At 39.1% G+C, this 25,703-nt stretch overlaps 1 protein-coding gene across 16 annotated transcripts in view; it reads right to left on the reverse strand.

Moving 5' to 3' along the window:
- Window positions 1–25,703, reverse strand: part of LOC117231650 (tensin-1) — a 181,594-nt gene that overhangs the window by 11,976 nt on the left and 143,915 nt on the right. For 15 of the 16 annotated variants that reach the window (XM_033490279.1, XM_033490281.1, XM_033490278.1 and 12 more), the window contains 2 exons: window positions 5,831–6,114; window positions 4,644–5,263 (listed from right to left, as the gene is read on the reverse strand). In XM_033490279.1, coding sequence (XP_033346170.1) covers window positions 4,644–5,263; window positions 5,831–6,114 — 904 coding nt within the window. The remainder of the gene's footprint in view (window positions 1–4,643; window positions 5,264–5,830; window positions 6,115–25,703) is intronic. The other variant, XM_033490280.1, reaches the window with a different exon arrangement.

The raw sequence follows: 25,703 nt of genomic DNA on the forward strand, positions 1-25,703 counted from the left end.
ATAAAGTAAAGAAGAATGTCAGGGACGATACAACAAAAAAGAAAAGATTCTTATTTGTGGAAAAACATGGAGAGAGGAGATACCTATTTCTGGGACTCCGGCCGCCCTCTGACATAATTATAAATATAGAACAGACGAGACGCGGTAAATCGACCGCTACGAGGCTCAATCCCTTCTTCTTCTTCTCTTCGCTTTCACCGGTGGTTTGCTTTGTTTTCCATGCTTCTGCAACTACATTTTCTTTCCGCTGGCAATTTTTCTATCGCCGGCGGAGCTTCGCGGAAGCAGAGCGTGCTCGGATACGGAAGTCATTCGAAGTAGAAGTAAGAGCACAAAAGCGGTTCGTAAAGCCTTCGCGCAATTTTTCTCGACGAGCTCCCATTTCCGACGTCCTTTCCGATCTATCCTAGACCGAGGTTCTGCTTCCCATGCCTCTAGCCGCGGTATTATTTCGGAAAAAGTGTCTACTTTTGTATTTCCAGCCGACGAAAAAATCAGGGTAGTCCTCATCGACGAAATATCACCTCTTAACCGAAGCTACTGTTATATGGAGAATTTGAAAGTTGTAGTGTAAATCAATTCATTGCTGTTATTCGTAAAGTAGCATTCTGCATTTATCATTCTAAAAAATTTATTATATTTTTCAAAGTCACAAAAACATATCGTGGCAGAGAATAAAGTTATAATTTACTTGATTGTGAATCGTAGGGGATGATACTTTCGAGGATCGAAATACGTGACTAAATCGAAATTCTCTAAATCTTGACATACATCATTGTGAGTTTCAGCTCGAAACGATAGCTGTAGAGTCGGAAAAACTTGAAGAGTCTAATGACTGGATTTACAATTGTTGCTTTTAAACAAGCCCACTTGTTGGCGAGTTAATTTTCTATGAAAAGTTCACTACAACAGAAAATTGCCCTACATCCGACGTACGAAATAGCGCAAATGATTTTGAAAGTACCGATCGCGTGTCCGAAAGAAAGAATCGCGGGAATGTAACGAGACGTTTTATTATTTGAAGCGCGAGAGTTTTGCGCCGGGAAAACGAGATAGCATCCAGTTTATTTCAAACTGACAACCGGAGAACGTTCGCCCTCGTAAATTCGTACCGTTGTATCTTTTATTTCGTAGATGGAAACGGGGCATTTTAATTTCACTCCCATACACGCACGTTTCGTTGCGCCATGCGAATTCCGCGCGTTCGCGCGTCTATAAAGGAATCACTGTTGCAATATTTCCTGGACGATTCTTTACATTTCACTTAATTAATACATCGTACTACAAGCAAGAAAAGACCACAGAGAAACGATATAACAAATTACTTTTTCTATCTTTCACGGGGGTGTAATTTTATTAAATATGAAGGAAATGCAATACGTTGATTATCAATTCCATTCCACTTAAATAGCCTCATTTGTCTTACGGAAATTTTTTAAAAACATTTTTAGTTATTTTCATTACCATATATCATTCAAGTATTTTCACTACCCTTTCAAAAATTTCGAGAATATTAACCCTTTCATGGTGGATTTTGTTTGTAGGCAATGTTGTAATTTATGAAGACATTAGGTAATTAAACGATAAATAAACTTGTCTTGTAAAATTGGTCCTGATTTTAGTGCATTCTATCTTCGTTATAAAAATATCAGAGAAAATGGGGTTCTGTTAGTAGAAATTAATAAAAAAGAATGTTTCTCACGGTCTTCAAAAAATTCGGTCCTGAAAGGGTCGATTGCCTCGCCGTATAAATTGCGCTTTTACAATGAAATACGAATGTATTATCTATATTTCAAATTTCATGTCATTCCTCGCGCTTAAAGCAGACTATTTCCTCAAAATATTCAATTTTAGTCATTAATACTTCATTTCCATAGAAGCAGGAAAGAATTAACTTTTCTATCCGCGTTTAAAATGAGATCAAACGGCTTCGATCAAAGCGGAGATAGTGTCCGGTACTTTGAACGATTGTTTCAGAAGAGACGGTCACCGTAGATGGAATTTAAACAGCTACACGTCGGAGGGGAAGCAGAAAACCAGGATCGGGAGACAAGGAACGAGCGGCGAAGCCCCGAAAGGAGAGCTTCTTTGCGGTTGAGAAAGCAGACCTGCCAAACGTCTGTCGACCTCCTCGACCATAAACGTCGCCTGTTTCTTCATCGTAGCGGATCGCGGTTCTTCATAAATATCCGGGCGAAACTTGCGGTTTCGCAGGCTGAACTCGACTCATGGTGCCAGAAGGGACGTTTATTTTCACGGCTCTCGGGCCCTCCAGCGACTCTCGATACACAAAACGAGACGAGTATTTTACGGTGACTGCTGTCCGGTTCGACGAACTCCATAGGCTACATATGTACGCTTTAACAAACTTGTTAAGCGTGGACTTCTTGCTTTCTCTCGTTCTCGGATAAGATTTCGACCGCGAAAATCGACGCGTTCAGTTCAGTGACCGAATTCTCAAATGGATTGAAACTAGTCGAAATCGAGCGTCGTTCGAATACAAAGAATTGGCTTTCATCAAGCCAATAAGCACAGTGCTGTACAATGCTATGCAGGGTTACGAAAATCTGTCTTGCCCGCCTTAATTAAAATGTCCTATCTTTCCTTTTTCAAGACGTGTGCAGAAAAATTTGCAATTTTCCGTGTCTTTTACCTTCCAAGTAAAGTTATATTGTATAAGGCGTTATACGAAATGACGATTAGATATTTTTAATTTGATGAAGGACGACCACAGTATAATAAAACTTCAGTTCCCTCGAACATATATCGTTTCGTAAATATATGAATCGTCAAAAATATGAATTTGCCTAAAAGTCCATTGTCTAATTTTAAATAAAGAACAACAAAGATCGAGGAAACCAAAGAACGGCTGTCACTGCTTTTCAATATATTATCCAAACAACGACAAACTCGAAAAGAAATCAAAATAGTATTTTAACGTACGATCGAGAAACATCGCTGTCAAACCGGTCGATTTATTTGTAAGGTAAGAACAATGTTCCAAAACGAGGAATTAACGAGACGACAATGTGGTCATAGCTCGTACTATCCACCCTCCAACCGCGAAACTCGTATTTCATAACGCGATACGACGCGTCTGTCCCAGCACCGTCCGTATCTACTGACTTTTCTCTTTCCATTTGCCCTGGCAAGCGACAATGACTCACGACGACCGCGTTCTCCATTCCTGGCAGAAATACGGCGACCGTAGTGCGTTGCAATCGCGTCCGCCTATGGGTAGGCAATTTATTAATTGTCCCAGCGACGGCTTCTATCCTCGTTTCTCTACCGGCTCTCTTTCGAGCTTCGTGACACTCTTCTGCGGCGCCTGATTCGGAGGACGAGTTGCGACATTACTTGTAGGCGATCGTTGTTGGCCGTCTGAAAGCTCTGCCAGGGGAATGGCCCACTTGTTCTTCGAGACGTCCAAGGCAGATTCCGTGAAAACTTCCTAATCTCCATCTCGTTTCACGATATTCATCGAGCGTGTCGAAACACGGTGCGAGCGAAAAGCGTTTCAACCCGCGTCGTATTATTAGAGACGGACCCGGCATTTAATTATGGGATTTGTTACACGCAGCCGAGGCTGTTCGATATTAACGTTGCTCGCTGGGAACACTGCCAGGAAAACGCACCCTGTAATCACTCTGAGTTGGAGAGAATATATATATATATATATATATATATATATATATATATATATATATATATATATATATATATATATATATATATATAGAGGATGGAAGCTTCGAGTTTGTTGGAAATGGTAGTTTTTTGTGAACCAAAAGCGGTTTGTCGAGAAGATTGGAATCGGAAAAATTCCCATAAATACCTTCGCGTGAGATTTTTCTACATAATATTTGAATTCATAAATCACGAAAGCGTCGACTTTATCAGAGATGGTAATTTCTTGCGAATCGATTCGATGCTTTTCTACCATGAATAAGATCTCTCTACGTGATATTCTAACTTATGAAGGAGAGTTAGTGCTTCGAGTTCATATTAGATGGTTCCCCATAACAATCTTTGTTGCGAATTATCGACTAAAGAGCAACCGGTCAGGTCAAACCGATCGGTCGATATCGCGTACTTCGAATGACTTAACGCTCAAGGTGGAAAAGGTTCAATAGATTGATAATAGTAATCTAGCACTGTATTTGCACTTGTTGTATAAAAGTAAAGTGTGATGTTATGAACACGGCGGTGGTAAGAACTTGTTGGAAGTGAAGTATTTCATCCGCACAGTACGACGTCTAATGATGCTAGCGAAATCTAGCGATGCTAGCAATGCTGCGAAACTGTCCTAGTATATTGCTGATTATTCCCACCAGCCGTTGGGTCTCGTCTTTCCATCGTGCCTTCCTGGCTGGGTTTTTTCCAGGGTTTTTTACCTAACCTCATGCAAATTGACATGTAATTCGGAATTTCCTAAAGAAGAGATAGGGCCCGCCCGAGTCATAAATGGACGGCCACACAAAATTCCGAACAACCTTGAATGAGATCTTTCTCCGCAATATTTTAATTTACGCACAAACGTAAGTATAGAAAGGAGTGGAAGCTTCAAGTTTATCAATTGAAAAAAGCCCTATTACTCAGGCGACAACTTGACATAGAAAAAGGGAATGCAGAATATCACTCACCCATCCACGTGATCCGAACTGCTCTTTGCGGGACCGTTGGCGAATTCTGGCGGAGGGTCTGGCGTGTTTGGACTCAAAGGGCTGAGAGGTCTCCTCGAATTCTCTCCTAAGATATCTTCGAAATCCACCACAGGCGCCGTACCTCGCACAGACGCCTTTCTGACCAAAGAAGGCGACGATAGTTTTTGATGTTTAATCATGTCCGACGTGGCACCGTACGAGAATGGTTGACTCGTCTGTCTCGCGTGATAGGGGATGTCTTCGTCGATATAATCGATATTTCCAGGTGGTGAAAACGAGTCCGCGTGTTTTCTGTACGTGTCCGTGGAGGTATCAGTAATTTTTCGATCAGGTGACATACGATATTCGAATTCCTCCCTTCGATGTTCAATTTTTGCTGGTTCTCGGTACTCGTTCTTCAGAGTGCTGTAACTGCTGCTCGAGTTATATGGCGGACTGGATTCTTTCGCGGTGCTGTAGTTCCTGTACGAATCTTTCAACGTGGAATAAGTCGATGGGGAATGACTGCTTGTGTGGCTGCTGTAGCTGCGGGTTTCCTGAATGTACATCTTCTCGCTTCTGTCTGTTCTATACTCATCTGACGGAGGATCTGGCATCGACTGTATTCGAAAGATAGAAATCATTTTTTACTGAAACTATCATTGTTGCCCTGTTAAAGAGTGTTTGATCTAGGCGTGGAAGACTTCTCAAGATCAATATTGACCGATTATTTAACTTTCCATAACTTTGCGCAACTTAGGATTGTGTATATGTTCCTAATTCCTAAGAAATCTTAGTTCTTAGATTTTCTTTCTCTCTCATAGGTAAATAAAATTTAGGTCGTAGAGAATTAAAAACGAGTTATTTAGAAATCACATTTGGCAATTCTATACGTCAGAAAAGTAGAAAAAGACGTCTATGTTACAAACGTTACTTTCTAAATTCTACCTCGAACTTTACGACTATTTATATGACTTTCTTACGATAAATAAATTTGTGAATACAAATGTTCTTTTCTCAACAACTTGACAAGTTGACCACTAGTAATATGCTTGGATAACGGAATTTGGAAATGAACAAAAAATGCAATCGATCAATTTGTCTTCCGAGAATCTTACTTGTTTTGTATATCTTCGATAAATTTTTAATTTCGCAATGATATAAGTTTAAAAGGAGGATAGACGTACCTCAACAGTAAGCATCATATCATGGAGAAGCTTATCAAGATCACCATGAGCCTGGTTATCCGGCTCTGGTTCTGGTGGACTAGGTCGTTGTGGTGGAGCACTGCTGATGCCGCTGTCCATGGAAACTGTCAATGGTGAGCCACGGGCACCACCGGCAGCACCCTGGTGTACCACAGCGTACAGAGATCCATCTATGGGACCGCAGGTGTAACCCAATCCGCGAGGCGATGTCTGAACTGAGGAACTCGAAGGTGGTGGCGGTGATAATGGTGTTTCCCGTCCTTCTGAACAAAAATTCCGCGATCAGATTAAATTTCATATAGGCTGCACTGCGTCAAACACGCGAGAACGAGCTGCTAGTGAAGCTGAGGAAAATGTACTTCTGCAAGCAACACGTTAAGGATGTATGCTACCTTGACAGTATCAAAAAAAGAACTTTTCGCTTCAAGTGTTTAATTCAAATATTTATTTCAAATGTCATTGAATGTGATGGACGAATAAGAATGTTCTAATAGAAGGAATATTAGTTACAGAGAATAGTAAATGCGTTACTATCATCTGAAAAACATCTAAATTCTTCGCTTTATAATTATTTATGAGATAAATTCCCAAACTTCAACTGTTTCGCCCTCTTAAAGGAAACGAAGGTTAATCTTAACCTAGTCTAATTACCAAAGTGCGAATTGTTAAGGCTATTTCTAATTTAACGTTTCGATGTCTCTTTCGTTTTTCCGAAATTAACGCTAATCAAGTTATTCGCGTAATTTCCTACAGACGCCGAGGAACAAAGAGCGCTCGTTAAGAGGGAACAATCGACTGTAAATCGTTGACCGATGAAACTGGCAGAGACTAATTGCGAGCGAGAGGTTAAGAACCGAGCAACTTCGAATTTATGCTATCCTCTTCTTCTCTCTTCCAGTACGTCGCGCCAATTTAACGCTAATCCTCGTCGCTTGTGTCACGCTACAGTAATTCGCGTGCTCACGGTTAACGTAGTATCTGTCGCGGTCGGTTATCCGCGGGATCGAGCGCGAGGAAAGTCGAAGTTCACGCTTCAGTCCATCTAAACCGAGAAATTCGCGTGACGCGTGCAATCGCGGCTTTCGTACTGGATTTCCAGAAATCCTTGTCACGTAACGCGACAGTCATCTTAAGGGACATACGCGGTCCCAAGAACCTTCTTTCTACACGGAGAATCCGGCACAGCGAAAATATATCTTCCGGTATGTTCGTGATCGAAATTCAAACAGAAACAGCAAAGCGTCCGGTAGACTGTCATCTACGGTGAAAGTTTTTCTCGTGGGAATAGTTGGAGATAATCGATAGACGATGGTATTTTTACGATCTCCAAGTGAATCGAATGGCGCAAAGAAAACGATACGCGTGTATGTTTTTGTTTCCAGAAGATCGATCTCTCGTGGTCTCTGAATTCCACGACAAATAAAGACTGGAATCGAAGATGAATAAAAGGGGGAAACAGACTAGCTTTTAGAGTGCTGTTTCAAAGTGCTCTTCTAGAGAGGCTTTAGGACACGCCGACACTCATGGGTACGCCATTAGCTTGGAGTACGTGGTCTCGCCGATGCGATGGTTTCTGCCTGTGTGAGGATTCTAGTTGATATTCGCGTATGGTATATAAGTTTTACTAGAGTTTATTCCCTCCTTTATAGCGAGAAATATGAACAGCGTTCTTAACCATTTGACGAAGTTATAAAACTTCTTAGATTGTCATTATCATCCTGATGCTTTCATCGTTTCTTGTCCAATTGCATTTTCCTAAGAGAAATCTATTTTGTTTGATAAAGTGAGAGATATAAATTTTGAGATATAAAAAGCCAAAAATCCCAGCAAGCTTAAAAATTAATTTTAAAAGTATTTGAGAAGTTTCTGCTCTTCTCACTTAAAAGATCCTACCAAATATATTTCTTATTTTTCCAGATGTACTGAAATACATCCTCGAAATTCCCCGTGTGTTTTATTTTATAAATAAAATCACATAATGAACATTGTTACGAAATAATGACTAAATGTTTTAAATTGAGAGAGAAAAATAAGAATTCCTTTTTAAAATAGTAAATGTACGACGTTCACAAGTTTTCATGTAACTATCTTTGAGATTTTACAACATTCAATCTCACGATCCATTTTCTCTCTCCTTGCTCTCGATTTCAAGCGATGAACCAAACGACCCACGTCACCGTACCAATATCCATCAAGATCATTCGGCGAAGGACACCAGGTAGACCCTCTTCGAATCTCTACTAGCAAGATGTCATTTGAATTCAATCCGTACCCGCTTTATCTCGGCGACGTATCTCTCGAGAGCATAAATCATATTTATTCGTTTCTTGGCGATTCTGTTCGCGAAGGGGGAAGAAACCAGCCACTTCGTCGGTACCGTCTAATCTACCTTTGACCAACAGATGGAACGCATTTAACACCCTCGCGCAAACGCGAAACACGCCGCGAACGACCAGCCTGTTGCTCTTGATCGAGATCAGAGGATTATTGCGAAGGCTCTTTCACCGCTTGGACGAGCGGAGAATCTAAATGGCGCCGGCCACGTTGAGCTCCAATACGAAAACGAAACGACGCGGTAAATCATTGGGGTGAATATTTGCGAAGCAGAGATAAGAGTCGAGTAGAAGCTGCGACGATACTGATACCTTTATCCTCAACTTCGGCTACGGTATAAATATGAAGATCACCAAGGGAAAATGGAGGAATTCGTATTTTTTATGTTTCACAAGGGGAGCAACAACTTTGAAGTTCTATACGTTACTGATCAATCTTTTTGTTTTTGTTCGAGTTTGACTACGTACACTACAGTGGCTGGAAAAAAGTATTTGAACATTTATCAAAGAAAGCTTCTACGAGCGTATTGTATGTGTCATATATAACATTTTCAACTCCCTTTTAATCATTAAGTCACATCGAAAGCTGAAAATTAAGAAATATAGAAGTGTCATGTTTTATCTGTGTGCTTGTTATAATATATGTATAGTTCATATCTGAGATAAAATTTAATGAATTTTTAGTAAGATTCGAGAAAACTACCTTGTAGTACTACTAATGTTTTTATGCATCAATCGATTTCCACCTAAGGGACAGACCACCCAGGATTGTTTCGAAGAAGCCTGTCCTAAGGGTAGATTTAGGGTTTTCGAGTGGTTCGATGGAACTGGTCGTTACCCACGTCGCCTGAGGACACCATCTTCTTCGAAGTTGCTATGCGCAGCTTCTATGGCCGCAGGCCATCGAATTAGCAACATATACAGAAATTCTAATTTCCTGAATAGGATACTATATGTCATGAATAGCAAATTGTCCTTGTCAAGTTATTAGATATATTGTTAAACACATTGTAGATTTTTCAAACTGCTTTCAAATTTTGCAAATATAATCACGATAGTCGTGCTTCATTACAGTTTTAATTACATTTAAAGATATTTTATATAATACGTACAATATAAAAGTTTGCTATAGTAAGGATTCAAATATTTTTATGTACGCGATACACGGTATAAATCAACGTCGTTCTTTTTGTATCAGTCGGTACTTCGTGAAAATATTATTGACACCACGTGGCAATATATAGTAATATATATCGCTCATAACTCTTCGATCATACACGCGGGCACGAATCGCGTTTAAAACGTCCCGTGGCTAAAAGCGTTCGCGTTTCGAGCCAAAAAACAATTGATGCACGACCATCGTCGTTGTCTGATTGTGAGCCGAGTGCATTCAACATCGTTCGATAAGAATCGAGACACAATAAAGTTTCGCTCGATCGATCCACGTCCTTGGCTCTGATCGTCGTGTTCTCGCCACGATGCACGCGGATGCAAAAGGAAACGGTGAGAGCTGAGTCGCAATAACAGACGACGAGCAGAAACGTAATCGTTGCGTGGACGTATCATTTGGCGCAATAAATCCGCGCGAATCGTGAGCGGCTATTGGCCGACGGCAACACCAGCTATCCTTTGGACAGTCTGCAGTCGCAGCTGCAGCTCGTGCACGTGTTAAGTGTTCTGTCGTAGATCTCTACGTGCTTACCACGACGATTAACTTGATCTATACCCTTCTGCTAGGATATCGAATCGATAGAAACTAACGCTGTGTCATTTCCCATATACAGTTCTAAATTAATCTTTGAAAATCGTACGAAAATTTTGTTGTAAAACGGCTGAAACAATATTACAATTTTCGAGATCTCTACAGTGCCTCCTTGATAATCGAATTAGGACTTTATCCTTCAATTTTAGGAAAAGTTCGAAGATTCGGTAACAGGCGCCAGTTGAATCCATTTACGAGATCCTAAACTCCTATTATCCGAATGAGGAATCAGAGATAGCGACGAACTATTCTTTCTCCGCTGACATTACATAAATAAAATGCTGTATCGCATACGAATGTGCAGATTTCTCACTTACTTTTCTTCACGCAATGAAATTTGAACATATATCACATTTACCTATCACCCAATAGCAAAAGCAAAGAGTAAGTCTTTCTATTAAAAATTTAGAGATGGTTCACCAAATTAGCAAGCTATAGAACAGAATTCAGAATCTCATCTATGACTGATTGTAAATTGTATCTGATAAATTGTAACTAATTGTAAATGAAATCACACGTATCAAGTATCAATACATACGTACATTCTAGAGCTACTAAAGTCTCGATATTTCACAAGAGGTCCAGCTTCCTCGCCGAAGACACGGAGAAGAGAGGTCATCGTGATATCAGCGTATGATTTGCGAGGCGCACCATTAAATCGGGTTAATAGAGGAAGCGATAAACCGTATCTTCTCTCGTAGAGCATAGAAGCGGGACAGAGAATTTACCAAGCGCACGAGTCGGAAGTGGTCGAGAGAACGATCGTTTCCACGAGCTCTGACCGCCATAAACAATCGCGCTTAAACATCGTGCGCTAGTGCACTCGTTGCACCTCGCTAAGTAAACGATGGAATTAACGACTCGAATGACGATGGCTGGTGAAGCGCAGCGAGCGACGAGCATCGCCTAACGACCGCGATCTAATTTCATATCGCACTCTTTAATGCCACTGGCACGCACATTTCACGCACGCCCGACAATCGTCGCTGATTAAGAAACGCGTACGCAAAAACATTTTTTCTGGCAACGCTGAAAGATGCCATCATTTCGTGGAATAGCTAAATAATTTGACTAGATAAACGTTTATTTTCCATAGATATAGTTGCTTATGGAAGTATTCGAACAGTTGAGAAACAGATTATTCTATAAATGCCCTGAAACACTTCACTCAGAACTCTTTATTTATGGTTCAGGAAAATCTCAATAATGTAAGGCAATATTCAGAAATTCATTGCCATAAAACAGTATACGAAAATGTTTTTTTCTAAAAATGACCGTGATAGATGATTTAAGATTTTTGCACGCTACTATATTTCAAAGAAATAGAAATTTGATAAAAAGTTCATTGGAGTCTCGTCAAAAGTAGCGTTGAACTAAACATCGTAGAAACATTGCGATTTACGATGAAGCGTCAATATTTCATTGATAGATCATCACGAAGAAGCTCGTAATATAATAGGAATCTTACGTAACGTAACGCGTCTCGAAATGATTCTCAAACATAGCTACATATCTGGCTACATATCTAGCTACATCCTCGGCTACATGTCTATCTAGAAACCAACAATCATCAATTTCACGCTTTAAAACAGCGCAAAAGTTTCTCGCAATTACTTCTTAATCTATCTATCGATCAGGAATTACTGAAACGACTCGAATTCCACTTCCTCGATGCTTTTACTCGACAGTGTACATTCCACGTGAGAATTTCAGTTTTCTGTTTCGTTTCACGCCATTCAATGAACGTACACAGGGACGTACGTATCTTTACGACATTCTAGAGATCGTATACGAGTGTTCAAAGGCTAGAATAGCTCTGGCTACGGTATTAAAAACGAAATATATATATCGAGGTAGTCTGATATTATAGATTTCACCGAAGAATCGTTTCGTCTCGCTGTTTCTGTCTCTCTCCGACCAACCCCTGCTTCTTTCGCTTATTTCCAAGTGCACACGTATTGTATTAATAAGCTTGCAACCAGAGGATCGTGCGGCTACGTTGCCTCGTCGAGGTGAATATGGTAATTAGATTCTCGCGCGGAGACGTCATCGCTTTAGCCGGTTCTCCCTTCTTCCTCCTTTCTCCCTCGCCGGGTCTCCTTCTTTATTTTATTTCCTCCCTTCCGCTCGCGCCCTCCTTGCCCGCCATTCACAGGCCCATGCAGATTACTCTCGCCGTCTTATGGTAGTAAAATTCGCCATTGGCCGGTTTCCGACGGTTTCTATTCATACGGTCGGCACGGACCGTCATTATCTTCGGCGGAGAAAGAATCGAGCCGTAGAGGGTCCACCAAAGAGGAAGAGAGCGTAACCGGGTAAAAAGGTAAGACGAGGATGGTACGAGCGGCATTGCACGCGTGTAAAACAGAGAAAGAGAAAGAGAAAGGGAGACGCGTACGGACGAATTACTCGTTTGACGGCCTTATAGAGATTCATGAGACGCCGATGGGAAGTGGGCAACGATCCAGACGGAATATACCTTCTTCGGGTACGATGACAAAAATGCCAACGAGGCGGGGGCGTGGTAGCTGCGGGGAAACGCGTGCTACTCTCTTTCACCAGGATTTTGTGTGCACTTGGACATGTATAATTTCTTCTTTCAAAATAAAACATTATTCCGGGAATCAAGAGATCTATCGATCGTTATTTCAAATAGAACAAAAATAATAAGAATTTGATGTCAATTGGAGGATAATCGCTTGCAGAATTTCAGTTCTATTAGTCAAAGTACATACGATGCGTTGATGATCGCTGACGTAATAGATGAGATATGATAACTTCACCTTTGATCGCGGTCAGGATTCCAAGAAGCCAGCTCAGATGAGAGAAAAATCGACGAGCCTAAGGAGATGCCCGAAGAAGATCAAGTTTCACCAACTATCCACGGAAAAAGCGAATTCTCCGCAGCGAGATGTTGCCGACGACGAGAGAAGAAACGCGTGTTCCGTTCACCGGCAGCACAGAAACGGCACTGTACGTTGCAAATGCTGCACGATGCTGATCGCCACCACTACCACCGCCGTCATCGCGATCAGCATCAACCACCACCACCGGCTACGTCATACTATCGTTCACCAGCACACCAGTAACCGGGATATCGTCATCATCATTGGAGGCAGGCCTCGTTTCTTCCTACGCAGGAGGCTGCCATGGCGAAGTCTCTTTCTGCCTCCACATTCGATAGTGAATAAACACGCGTACACACTCTGTATACTACGAGGAATATATGTGTGTGTACGTGTGTGTCACAATTGGTTTGGTTAAGGAGCGCAGTATGGTGTCTATGCTCTTCCGTGTACTTACTTCGTTTTTAGCGAAACAAGTTGATCTAATTGGCGGTTGGAAACGTCTTTTGATGGGGTTATTGTTAGCGCGTCTGACTTGCAAGCAGACCGTCTTTGGACCTTAATGTGTTTCTTTACTGTTATTTACTTCTTTCTGGCAGCCTGACGCTGTCATATTGTATCAAAATTGTAATAGAACTTTTTAAATGCCTGTAACACAAGTTTTCTAAATATTATTTTATAGTCCTCTGTGAAAATCTTCCTCGTAATATCTTCTACAAACTTTTCTATAAACTTCTCGTGAATTTTTTTGTATCTATGAGAAAAGTTCGAGAAATTGTTATTTTTACTGTAAATTTTAAAAAATTGACGACAATGTCCGTTTTGTTACGTTCCCTATAATCCTTCATATCCATTCTCTATCAATCTTCTTTGTAAATTGTTAGCCCGTAAAAATTCTTACTTTTACATTATAATAAGTTACCAGAGACTAACATCAAAGTGTAATTCACCACACTGTAAACTGGTAACCATCAACAATGGAATAGAGGTACTATCGAATTACAAAAAGTGTTTGTCTGATCAGCGATCTTCCTATTCTACTTATTTCACGTCTCCCTATATTATGAATCGTTGGACTTCGCATTTCAGGTGTTAAAAATCTTAGTTCATCTTCTCTACAACAGAATAAAAGTAATATTTAATTCGAAAAAAGACTTTGTCTGATCAGTGACCTTCCTATTCTACTTATTCTATGTCTTTCCTTATTCCACATTGCGTGCCTTTGACTTTGCATTCTATTTGCTAAAAAAAACTCAGTCCATTTTCTCCGGCGTGATCGAGACGCGCGTAATTTCTGCTTCTCTACGAGGCATCGTATTCACGTGGTTCCTGACCTGCGTAAGCGTGTGTGAGGCCAACCGCGTGCACTCTTTGAGCGGGTATTGCGTGTTCACGGAGGCCCCTCTACTCATTCGACTGGCCTCCAGTCGCCAGTCCTTCTACGGCAACACTCAGCTCTGTACAGCTCGGCTTCGTCGTTGTCCTCGTAGTGGTCGATCGTTCGAGTCGATATTTCGTGCGTGCACGCACAGAGCGAGATGTTGTCTGCTTCGAGTAAACGGTACTCACCGCGTGCTCGTGCCACTAAATTCGGTACTTTGCTTTCAACATCGGCCAACATGATGACATAATCTGTCTTTAGAATCTTCAATCAGGCTACTTAGAGCCAAACGCAACCCGCGTACTCGCGCTTTCTTGTTTAGTTCCTCGAGTTCATGCTTCGCGTGTTTTCGTTCCTCGAACCGTATTCCCCATTCCTATTTCTCCTTCCTTAATCATTTTCAGAATCATAATTTACGGAAACAGCGTTCTTTGTAGATTTTTCGATTTTATCATACAGAAATATTGTAATTGGTGTTCAACTTCTCGAACAATGGATTGCTTATCTCATACAAATTTATTTATCGCGAGAGGATGACAAAGAAGAGAAACTGTAGAAAATTACGATTCTGGCGTTACTTTCTCTATTTTTTAATTTACGAAGGTGATCTGTATGGCTTTCGTGACGCTCGTATAACGATAGACCAAATTTAACGTATCTACAATAAATTGCATCTAATTAACTCTGATGAAAAGAAAATGTGTTCCGAGAAAGAAAAATTCGCCTGAACTCCGGACGATTACTCGAATAACCATTATTCTTCGTTACGCATCAAGAAACTAATCCTGACTCCGATTGTGTCCAATCATCCTTCCCCCTCTGAATCAATCAGAATCGTCAAAACGAAGGGCAATTCAACGAGTCAATGGCAATTATCATCAAATCTCCGCAGACACGTTTCTTTTTCTGTATCCACGTATCTCGTTACGTAGCTACATGGTGTTTTAATCGAGATCCGAGCGATTCGTTGCAAGGAGAGACCAGTAGCTGGGCGGCGCAAATGAATGGCTGGCAATTAATAATTCATCATCCAGCGGCGCGATTGAACGCGTTGAAAGGCCACGCACACGCCGTGTACTTACGTACAGGTAAGAACGAGTACTCTACCGGGCACGCTTGCAAAAGGACACGTGCCATAACGCGTAATACGCATCTATGCGGGCTCGCTCGTACGAGCAGCAAGAGCATGCGTGCTCGATCGCAGCACGCGATGACTACTAATTTTCAGGATGCGTTCTTTACAATGTGTTTTAACACCGGAGTCAACCGCTCGTTATTTACAAATCATTTTGTAAGCGTTCGCGGAACGTTGCAGTGTTTAATGATTAAACTTCGTCATTATATTCTGTGGATATAATCAAGGAAAAAATGTTGCATAAACATCGACCATTTGAAGCTTTATTAAAATATTATAATAGAAATACGAAATATAAGAGGAAAGACAAGAAGAAGGAGTAGATTTAGAATCAATATAATCTAACGAACTAATCTAATATACTTGTTCGATATAACTTTGAAGAAAAAGAGTCGATAGAATCGTAATGCACTTGCCAGAGAATTTGAAATTTCAAATTCAAAAATCTTAAATTTTGCGCGCAGAGGGAGAAAAGGTAATAAAATCGCAGCATTCTTGCTCAGGGATTTCAGATTCCGATTTTTCGACAACATAATATCATTCGTCGGCGTGTGACAACGAATTCAAAAGAAAATCAAGAGAATCTGGAAAATATCAAACAATTTCTGCACAGTTTTAGTAAAAATCAATAAAATCGATAAAATGGGAATATTTGCAAGGGCGTGATGAAATCAAACAACGATTCGTTGCCTCGATCGTGTTTTATCGTTATACCTGATCCTTTAGATAGTACGTAATTCGATCATTGATCGCGGCAATAAAATACGCGTGCCATAAACTATAAACTACTTATGTAAGCCTCAGGTCGGTATCAAGTATGTCAGCGTACATTCACAAGAATCATACGTGACGTTCGTAATGATTACTAATCGCACTGATCCACGCACGTGTAACAGAATACAATTCGTTGAACAGATCTGTGTTAAATAAGCAGAGAGAAGCTGGAACTCCGGTAGCCTAATAATAACGTAGTCGGAGCAGAGGTCAGGCTGTATAATGGGCTCATATGTCATGCGTAATTTACATAAATGCAGTGCACGAGGTAACTAGATCGTAGACGAGCATCGTCATTGCATGACGTTCTGCCAGACTTATAAATCAGCTTGCTTGAATTTCTAGCTTCGCTCTATTAAAGGAACAAAAGATATCGTCGTACTTTGTATTCTTGACATTTTAAGACGTTTATCCTGCCCACTGTTTATTAAGAATGATAGAAGCTTTAAAAGATTCCATTTTGTTCGTGGAATTACTCTCCTTAATTTCTTCTTTCGTTTACTTTTATACTGGTATATTTTACAGATAAAAGGATCTGTAAGTATCCCTTAAGGAATACTTCGGAAAATCTTAACTCCAAACTTAGATCCCATTTTCTTCGCGGAATTATTCTCTTTAATTTCTTCACTCGCCACTTTTTATTCTGCAATATATCGTTAAAAGATTTGTAAAACTTCTTCGGGGAAAAATTAAGAAAATTATTCGCTCCTAATATCGGACTTCATTTTATCCATGCGATCTCCCTATTCATCATCCTCATCCATCAAATCTTCTCCAAGCAAAAATAATTAAAAATATTCAAGCGAGCATAACTCTTCCCAGTTCTCAATTCTATTTTCTTTTCGAAATTATCCTTCGTATTTTCTCCATTCGTCATCTTTTATTCTGAAACATCCTGTAAGAAAGTTCGGAAAGCCAGACGAAAGATAACGGAAAATCTTCAAACGAAAATAATTATTTCTTCCTAATCTTCAACTTCATTTCGTTCACGGTATCTTTTCATTCATCACTTTTCACATTGAAGTATTTTTCAAAAATATTTTCAAGCCTCCTGCAAGTAGGAGATAAGAAAAATTTTCAAATAACTATAAGTATTTCTTCCTGGTTTAATATTTAAAGTAATTTCTGCTTTTCCAAAGACTCCAATAAGAGCCATTAATCAAGCTATTCGCGATAAGCGCAAGGTGCGCCAATCTCGATAGCATTCATTCCAACATTTCCTCGGCTCGATTCAACGGTTCGGCTCGATCGAATGATCGAAAATCGTAAACCTACCGGTGCGTGATTCATCACCGGTAAATCCAGATTGGCGGTGTTTGTCTGAGCAACAGCAGCCCAGGCTCGTCCGAGCGTATCGTGGCTATTTCTACTGTCAGCCAGTGACGAGGACAGAACGAAAAGTTGGTCAGTTAGCGTTGGCAAGTGGCAAGTGGTATTCCTAGGTAGCCAATCTGGGACAAGGACGCGTACACGATTTGTGCGTAAGGTGAGGCGACGCATAATGCGTGCTCCATACATACACCAGATTCATGGAAAGACGAAACTGTGGGAACCGGGTTCCAATCGTTCGTCACTCCTGCGAGTGAATCTAACTGCGACAATCCTGCGGAACCGGCACGACGTATCACGATAGGTCGCGTGAAGCCAGATCCAGTCTTCGTTATCGTAAATTTATCAATTTTTCTCTAAGTTTCACAATAGGCAATCGTTTCTAGTGCGTAATTTTCTAAGCGAGAAGAAGAGAGAAAGAGAGAGAGAGAATTTGAATCTACCTGAGATTATAAACGATAGAAATATCAAATAATAATTTGTGTAGTTGGATTGCAAAAGATGTCTGTGTAGTACAAGACATAGACTACTTAAAATCGATTAAACGAAAGGAAGAATCGAAATAAGTTAATGGAACATGGAACAATATGGAATACACGCTATAAAAATCAGATATTGTAAAATTGTTGTCTTATGAAATATGTCGGTATAGTTAAAGACATAAACTACTTAAAAATAGATTCAAGTGAAAATTTATGTGAGGTCATAAGCGATAGAAACTTTGTAGCGCAGTAATCTAAATACAGATTTTCTGATTATGAAATATCCCTGAATAGTTAGGGACATGGGCTACTTAAAAATAGATAAAGTAAAGAAATATTCAGACGTGTTGATGGAACATGAAAAGAACGCCAAAGACAAGCGAGATGCAAAATTCTGACTCGTAAAAAGCTTCTGTATAAAAGAGACGTAAACCGAGCCGACTGTTCTTTAATTTTCCGTAACGTAACGATTCCGAACAAATGCCTCCGTTCGATGGTGAATTATTTTTAACTCGTGACAGACGAGAAACAAACCGCGTGCACCGTATGCTGACTCTCAAAAATCGTTTTCACGGCACGACCCCAGCCTTTTGTTCGGTTCGCTGTCGAAGAAATTGTGCGGCTCAACGAGAGAAGAGAAAACGTTCGAAAGACTGGATCAGAAGAGATGGGAAGAGAAGGGGTTGAGAGCAGGGAAAACAGAGACAACAGAACCATTGTCTTGTCGCTCTTGGTCGTACGTCTTCCTGCTGTTACGTCACCATTGTTTACTCCAACCCCAAGCAACTCCCTCGTGCACTTTTTATTTCGTCATTTCGATATCCATTGTGCAACCGATTCGCCCTTTTATGGCAAACCTTAACGGGCCCCTGGCTATGGTGCGGCCCTGTCAAACACATCGATCAATTGTCTTTTTTACCGAGCTAGTCGGCTACTAAGTGAAATAAATCGCCATCCCTTATGTAATCTCACTTAGAAATTCCAAGCGTGCAAGTTTCATTTATTAAGCTATTAAGAGCAAGCAATAACTTAGCATCAAAAAATTGCAGATTTTAGTTGGAAGAGATAAGCAATATGAAATTCTGTTCCATAATTACAATATTATACAGTAGAATTTGATAATGTAAATTAATTGAAAATTGTTGCAAATGGAATGGTACATTAACGCAACACTGGTCTTCAATTAGTTAAAAGATATGGCGCTGTAATTAAAGAAGAAAAAAGTGAACAGGGAGAATGAGAATCGAAGAAACGAAAGAAGAGATATCTAATGATTCATTAAAATGATTCCAAGCAAGTTTTCAATCTGCAAATATAGGTTTTCGATTGTTGCTTCATTCAGCAAATGTAACGGATATCTTCTTTTTTACAAATCACCTCTTTTACGATAATTTATTTGAGAAGTTACAGGTTGTTGATTACACTTAATTTTATACCGAAAATTAAATATCCTTCTAAAGAATCTATTCGCCAAATACAAGAACAAGAAAATAATTTTTCCAAAGAAACTCTACTCGATTAATCTTTCACAAGGTTCCTATAAAAATAATCCTTAAATTGTGAGTCACTAACGACTAAGAATTAATATATCCAACAAACCGTATAACGTACGAGGTTCACGATATGGCTGTGGCCTCGATGCAAGGCAAAGGTCAGGACTGCATCGTCGAGCGTGCAACAACAAATTGAAAGGGACCTCACGAGAGACAACCCGAAGGAGAGATCGTTTCTTTGAAAGCATCGATATCGCTTGAACCCGCGTAAATGGTCAAACGATGCTGGACTAGAAATCGGCGAAGAAAGCGGCATAATTATGACATTCCGCTTGACAATATCCATATCCATTGCCGGCGTTTGAACGCCGGTGAAATCTTTCGCTCCGCGGACGGAAGTTGTCCACATTCGTGGTCACTTCCATCTACGGTCCCTTTTTCCAAAGATTACAAACGGCCTTTCCGAGAACGGCCTTTCCACTGGTCCGTGTTGTTTCTTGGAGCGAGAGTAGCAGTGACAAGCTGATTTACCAATTTTGGATAAGAAGTCTCTATTCTGTCCGCGCTTTTCTCCTCGTGAGCGCACTGTGTATGGATTCCATTGGAATAAACGAACGCATTACTCAACTGTCGGTGGAAATATACATGGGGTGGGTTTTAATATGCGAATGTTAGATTAGGAAGTTATGGTTATTGAATATTTGTATTTTTCAGTGGAATTAACAAAGTTAATTAATTATTTATTTATATATTTAATTAATTATTTATAATTAATTAAACAAAGTTAATTAATTTGTATCGACGAGATGAAAATGAAAGAGAAGTATATCATTCAAAGAGAAGGTAAAAAGATCATTAAAATCCTAAAAAACGAATTATTTCATAGGTATTACATTTCCATGAAAAATTACGAATTGGTTATTTTGTCTATTCTGGTATTTTTTATATTAAAACTTCTATTGAAATAAGCAGAATATACAGAATTATAAAATTATATTAAATAAAGATTGCTTCTTTGTAATTAACTAAAATAAGCTAAGTATCCTAAGAAAGTACGTAAATGTATTCGACACAGAAAGTAATAAACGGAATATCGAAATCTAAAAAAACTACTCTTTTTATTCGACTAACCAGCTAATAATTTGTAATATTAAAAACAAGTTTGTTTGTCACTTACAAAATACGTTCTCCGATTGCCAAAACTTTTCCACTGCGTCGTATATTCACCACGTACTTGACAATCGCGTTCTGATCTCACGTCGAAACTGCGATCGAATTGCACCGATAGATTGTGGATACATAGATGGAAAGGAACCGAGCCACCAAGAAGGTTGGAATAATATAAACAAAATCACGCGTACAATTGGCTGCTGGAAAATCAGAAATCGCTCGGAGGTTCCTGCCTCTACGTAGAATCGCGTGAAAACTATTAAGCTTCGTCTCGTCCCGACGCGTCTCGACGCCAAGAATAAACCGACACACTCCCCACCATCGAAACCACCTTCTACGTTCTTCACATTTCCTTCACTCTTCAAGAATTAACTTCTGAGATGCTTGTTGCTCTTCCTACTCAGCTTTTGTAATTGAAAATGGTTTCACTCAATATCGAGGTTCATTATTGCACCGAACAATTGACTGTTTAAATACTTTAGCGACCTTCGCGAAATACGTGATTGCAACATCTTGTAGCTTTTATATTTAGATTTGTTCTAAACTTTATCGGTGTATTCATAATAGTTGGATCTCATTATAACGGCGAGGAAATGCCAATGTGTTTCGTAACATGTATATAATGCACGATATATTCACAAAAGGTATCCGTAAGTGTCCCAATATTTCCGTGAAAAGTTATGAGAATCGTTCATTCTATGTTTCTCGTTCGTTTCTATTTTTCTCTTATACTCGTTGTAAGTTTATCGTGAGGAAACAGTCGCAGGGGCAAGTGCTTTTCTATAAATTCGTAGTAAACTGTTCGAGCGAAAGAAATTTAACGACCGTTTCGTTTCTCGTATATTCCTTTAAAAAGGCAGAATTGAGAGGATAGGATATGGCCAGGAAATGATCTTGAGTTACGCTAGAAATATTTTGATGTTGAATAGAAGCCTAGAAAGTAACGAGATAGTAAAACGAGGAAATATTCTGAATTAAAATCGTTCAGCTAATGGCAAGTATAGTACCTCTATGATAGCAATGTTGTATATTAATGCATCAATTAGCTGCACCAAGGATAGCGAGATCATACTTTATGCAGTCATAATTTATTAATCTAACTATTTATAATTTAACTATTAAGTGCTTCGTTGGTATTAGACAAATAATGTGTTGCATTATTGGCAACGTACGAAACCTACGAGTCAAAATTTGCGATCATTGTATGATCATTATATGTAAAGGTACGGCAATGTTCTTCTTGACAATCAGCTATTCCAAGTTTAATTATTATTTATCAGGATTTATGGAAAGAGCGGTGACAATGAATGTTTCATGGAAATTCAGAATCCAATTTTTCTAAGTCTTTGATTTTTCTGTGACTATTAAAGCATCTACTCTATTACTCTATTCTATTAATAATTGCATTTTGGTTGATTAAATAAATGTGAACGCTGCTCGATCTATGATCAACCAATTACCGTTAGTGGATCTTTTCCTTCGAAATCGCTCCTTGCGACTATTATAATTACTTCGCAGTATTTCATTTCAGATTAGTGATGAAAATTAATATCTATCACTCTAGGAGTTTCCCTTTGACAACGGGTAACAGGGTAGAGAAAGAGAGAGCTACGAAGATGTCTTTATTTCGAGAAAGAAATTTGACCAATAAAAGAAGAGCTTCAGACATACAGAAGCTCCGTGGGAAGACACTAGGCAAGGAGTTTCAATAATAAAAAGTATTGCAAGACATCAAAGACGGAATTCCAGCGATAAAAGTAACTGCGTGATGATATAAAAATGGGAAGAGTCTAAAAATAAAAAGATCGGTAGATGTGCAGTAAAAGAAATTTAAGCAATATGGATTAGTTCAAGGGCATTAGAAAAAAAGTACCAAATGAAAAAATAGTGCGAGAGAAAAAATTTCAACGGTGAAAGAACAACAAAAAAAAGAAAAAAGAAGGAAATTGCAGAAATTATAAACAGACTAAATGCAAACAGACTAAATGAAAGAGAAGATTTAAATATAAAAAATTAGTTTAAAAGAATGAGTTAACAGAAATTTCAAGAGTAAAAAACGAGCTAAAATAAATATTAGAACTCTTTAGAAAGTACTTAAAATTGTTAGAAAACTGTGCAAATATTTCTATACATATACAGCTTGGTATTTGACCATAGGCTACTATAATATCTTAATCGAATCTCTCTAACTGTTTGATTCTTTTGGTATTATTAAGAAATTCAAACAGATTACGATAAGGCTGAAAGGAATGAATAAGAATGGCTGGAGATAAGGGATCAACGAGAACGGAAATGAAAGGGGACAAACGTAATAATCGCCCGCGGTGCGAAAAACACTGCTCCAAAGAGCACGGTTATTTTCTGCCGGTGCCACTTGATTCAAGGGGCGTGCTCTTAATTTTAGATTTCCACGTTGCCATAAGACTCGATCTCGCTTTACTCCCTTGCCCTGTTTTCCCACTCCATCGTGGAACAAAGCCGATAGAGCAGATGTATTGTAATAAAGTTCTTTATCCCGCTACCAAGGGCATCTCAACAAAATGAACTGTATCTAATCTTCATAAATGTTTTAATCGAACAGAAAAGTTGTTTGTGGTTTCAAACACCATAGAATGACATTTAAAAAGATAACGTATATCAAAATAATAAAATAATAAAATAATTATAAATCTGGGCCAAGTGTATTAAGTTTTGTAACGTATAGTACTTTCGCGCCATACAAGAAATTGATACTATGAAAATGAAATGTATACACAATTTTGATTAAGAAAAAAAGACTGTTTTAGAAAGTAAGGGTATTTGAAAATATTTTCTATTTTCAATACACATAAAATTTACAAAAAGTCATCGAATCCAAAATATTCCGGAAGTTTTGAGTTTCACAGACGAAAGAAACCGAAACGAAAGATAAAAAATGGGACATATGGGATGATATTTATGGTTTAACATACTGCGAAATGATATTTAAAGAAATAATAAATATCAAAAATAAATGTTCCACGTAATATTACGTAGAATGTTTAAAATTAGACGAAGGAAAATCATCGAGAAAGAAGTGTCCCGGAAGTTACAAACATTTATAAAGTATCTCAGTCTTCCATCTTGACAGAGAAAGAACTTGGAAAGCTTTCCGCGTTGGCTCATAGATCACGTAGCTCATCGGGTCGTTAAAGTCGATCGTTTGTAAAGCGAGAAACGGCGCTCTTGGAATCTTATTTTCCATCGCGTGGGTGCACCGTGTGGGTTCGCGTAACATTTCCTATTTTATTTCTCAAGGTCCAACCTCGAGGTTCATTATACTTCCTAGTAAATTGCGTAAACAAATATCCATACGATAACAAATCTCCTACCTTACTGTTTTTATCTCGTCGCGATCTTTCAATTGTCATGTCTCAATCTGACCTTCGTTTCCACGTAGAAAATGATTTTTAACGTTTTAAGAATATATTCAATATAAAATTGAAACGAGTAATCACATACGAGGATCGCAGGAGAAAAACATGACAAGCACTTTCATTAATTTTAATGTCGCTTTATGATTCAACGGGGAACATAATTGAAAATGAAATTATTAAAGTAAGCAATATTTTAATATTAACGAGCAATGTTGTTAACACTGTAGGTAGAATGACGAAATTTGTTCAGCTTTGAAATCAATTGAGAAGAAAATTTTGATAACAGAGAACTGACGACATATCAAATTTTCAAACTGCATACCTCTACAAAAATAGAAAGTGTCGCTTATCGTGTTCTTCCGCTATAGTTTCTACATATCGATAGCAACAACTCTTTCTTATTTTCTGCTAACTTAGACATTTTTTAAAGGCAAAAAATACGATTCGATAGGAAATGACCCAAAGAATGCGGGAAGGTTAATATATCGCTCTTCTGTCCGATAAAGTGGCGAGTGGGAAAGTTAGTAAACCGCAAGATTTCCATGTAAAAAATAGCGATAAACTGTTATCGCGGAAATTCATGAATTTACGATATACGCGGCTCGACTGGTATGCGGTTTCAATTACGGGTGGAATATAAAAGAACCGTTTGCAATCAGGTGCATTTATCGAAGACCCATTTCGATACACAATATCAGAGACAACAGCGAAATGAAAAACTGTTGACAGTGTGACACGGCACGTCAATAACAGGAAGAAAATCCGCATCAGATTGACGAAATATAGATACAGCCCGAAAATGAAACCAATATAATCGATTCCCTAGCATGACAGAGACCAAACGTCTACATTTTTCTTCCTCAGAATTGAATAGTTATCACGTGGCAAAATTGATTTTTTCGTGATGCTAACGTTTTTCATCAAAAAGCAGGTGTTTCGTCGTTATCGTAAATAATAACAAGGTGAATTCATACTTAATACTTTACAATATTTTCACTCATGCCGAAAGATCATCTCCATTTGTATTGAAGATATTCAAATTTCTGCCGTATCCAAAGTGAACATGCAAGGTAACCAGTAGCGTAGTAACGAACGAAATAGTCGATCTTTATTTTTGATGAGACAAATGGATGACTCATTCGTAGTAAAACGAATGATAAATCGAAACCTGTCCAATAACAAGCGAACAGTAGTAAACGACACTCGTTAGTTCAGTCGCTGACATACTGAAAACTATGAAGCAAATTCGACCATTAAACTGATATAAATAGTTCTTCATCATTATATTCACCGCGAATGAATCATCCAAATGTGTTACACGTCCAAACTATAAAAGTATAAATTCACCTTTATATCGGTGGTTTAGTTTAAATTCTCCTCCTTCGTCGGTCATCCTGTCCTTTCTACTTTTACTATTCGTTTTATTCTCAGTTCTCGTAAACGAACCACATCGATATAACCATCGCTAACAATTTAGGTCACAGCTTTATTGGAAGCATGGGCTGATCGTTAACGAAACGAATTGAATCGGAGTCGTCTCCCGTTTCACCTCGTCCCGTTTCTTTTCCCCAGCGCTTGACAGACGCATCGCCGTGACGTAACCGTCCCGAATATTCGAAATGGTTCGGTGAACTGGGGTAGGAGTAGCGTGGGCGATGATTCGTTTCGTTCCGTTTAACGTAGGTCGGAATTTGGGCTGTGGAAATCGGACTCGGCTTCAGGATTCGTTCCTATTACCGCAGTTCGTGTTGA

Source organism: Bombus vosnesenskii, unplaced genomic scaffold (genome assembly GCF_011952255.1).
Source record: "Bombus vosnesenskii isolate JDL3184/JDL3185 unplaced genomic scaffold, Bvos_JDL3184-5_v1.1 scf7180000013273, whole genome shotgun sequence".
In the NCBI taxonomy this organism is placed as follows: Eukaryota; Metazoa; Arthropoda; class Insecta; order Hymenoptera; family Apidae; genus Bombus; species Bombus vosnesenskii.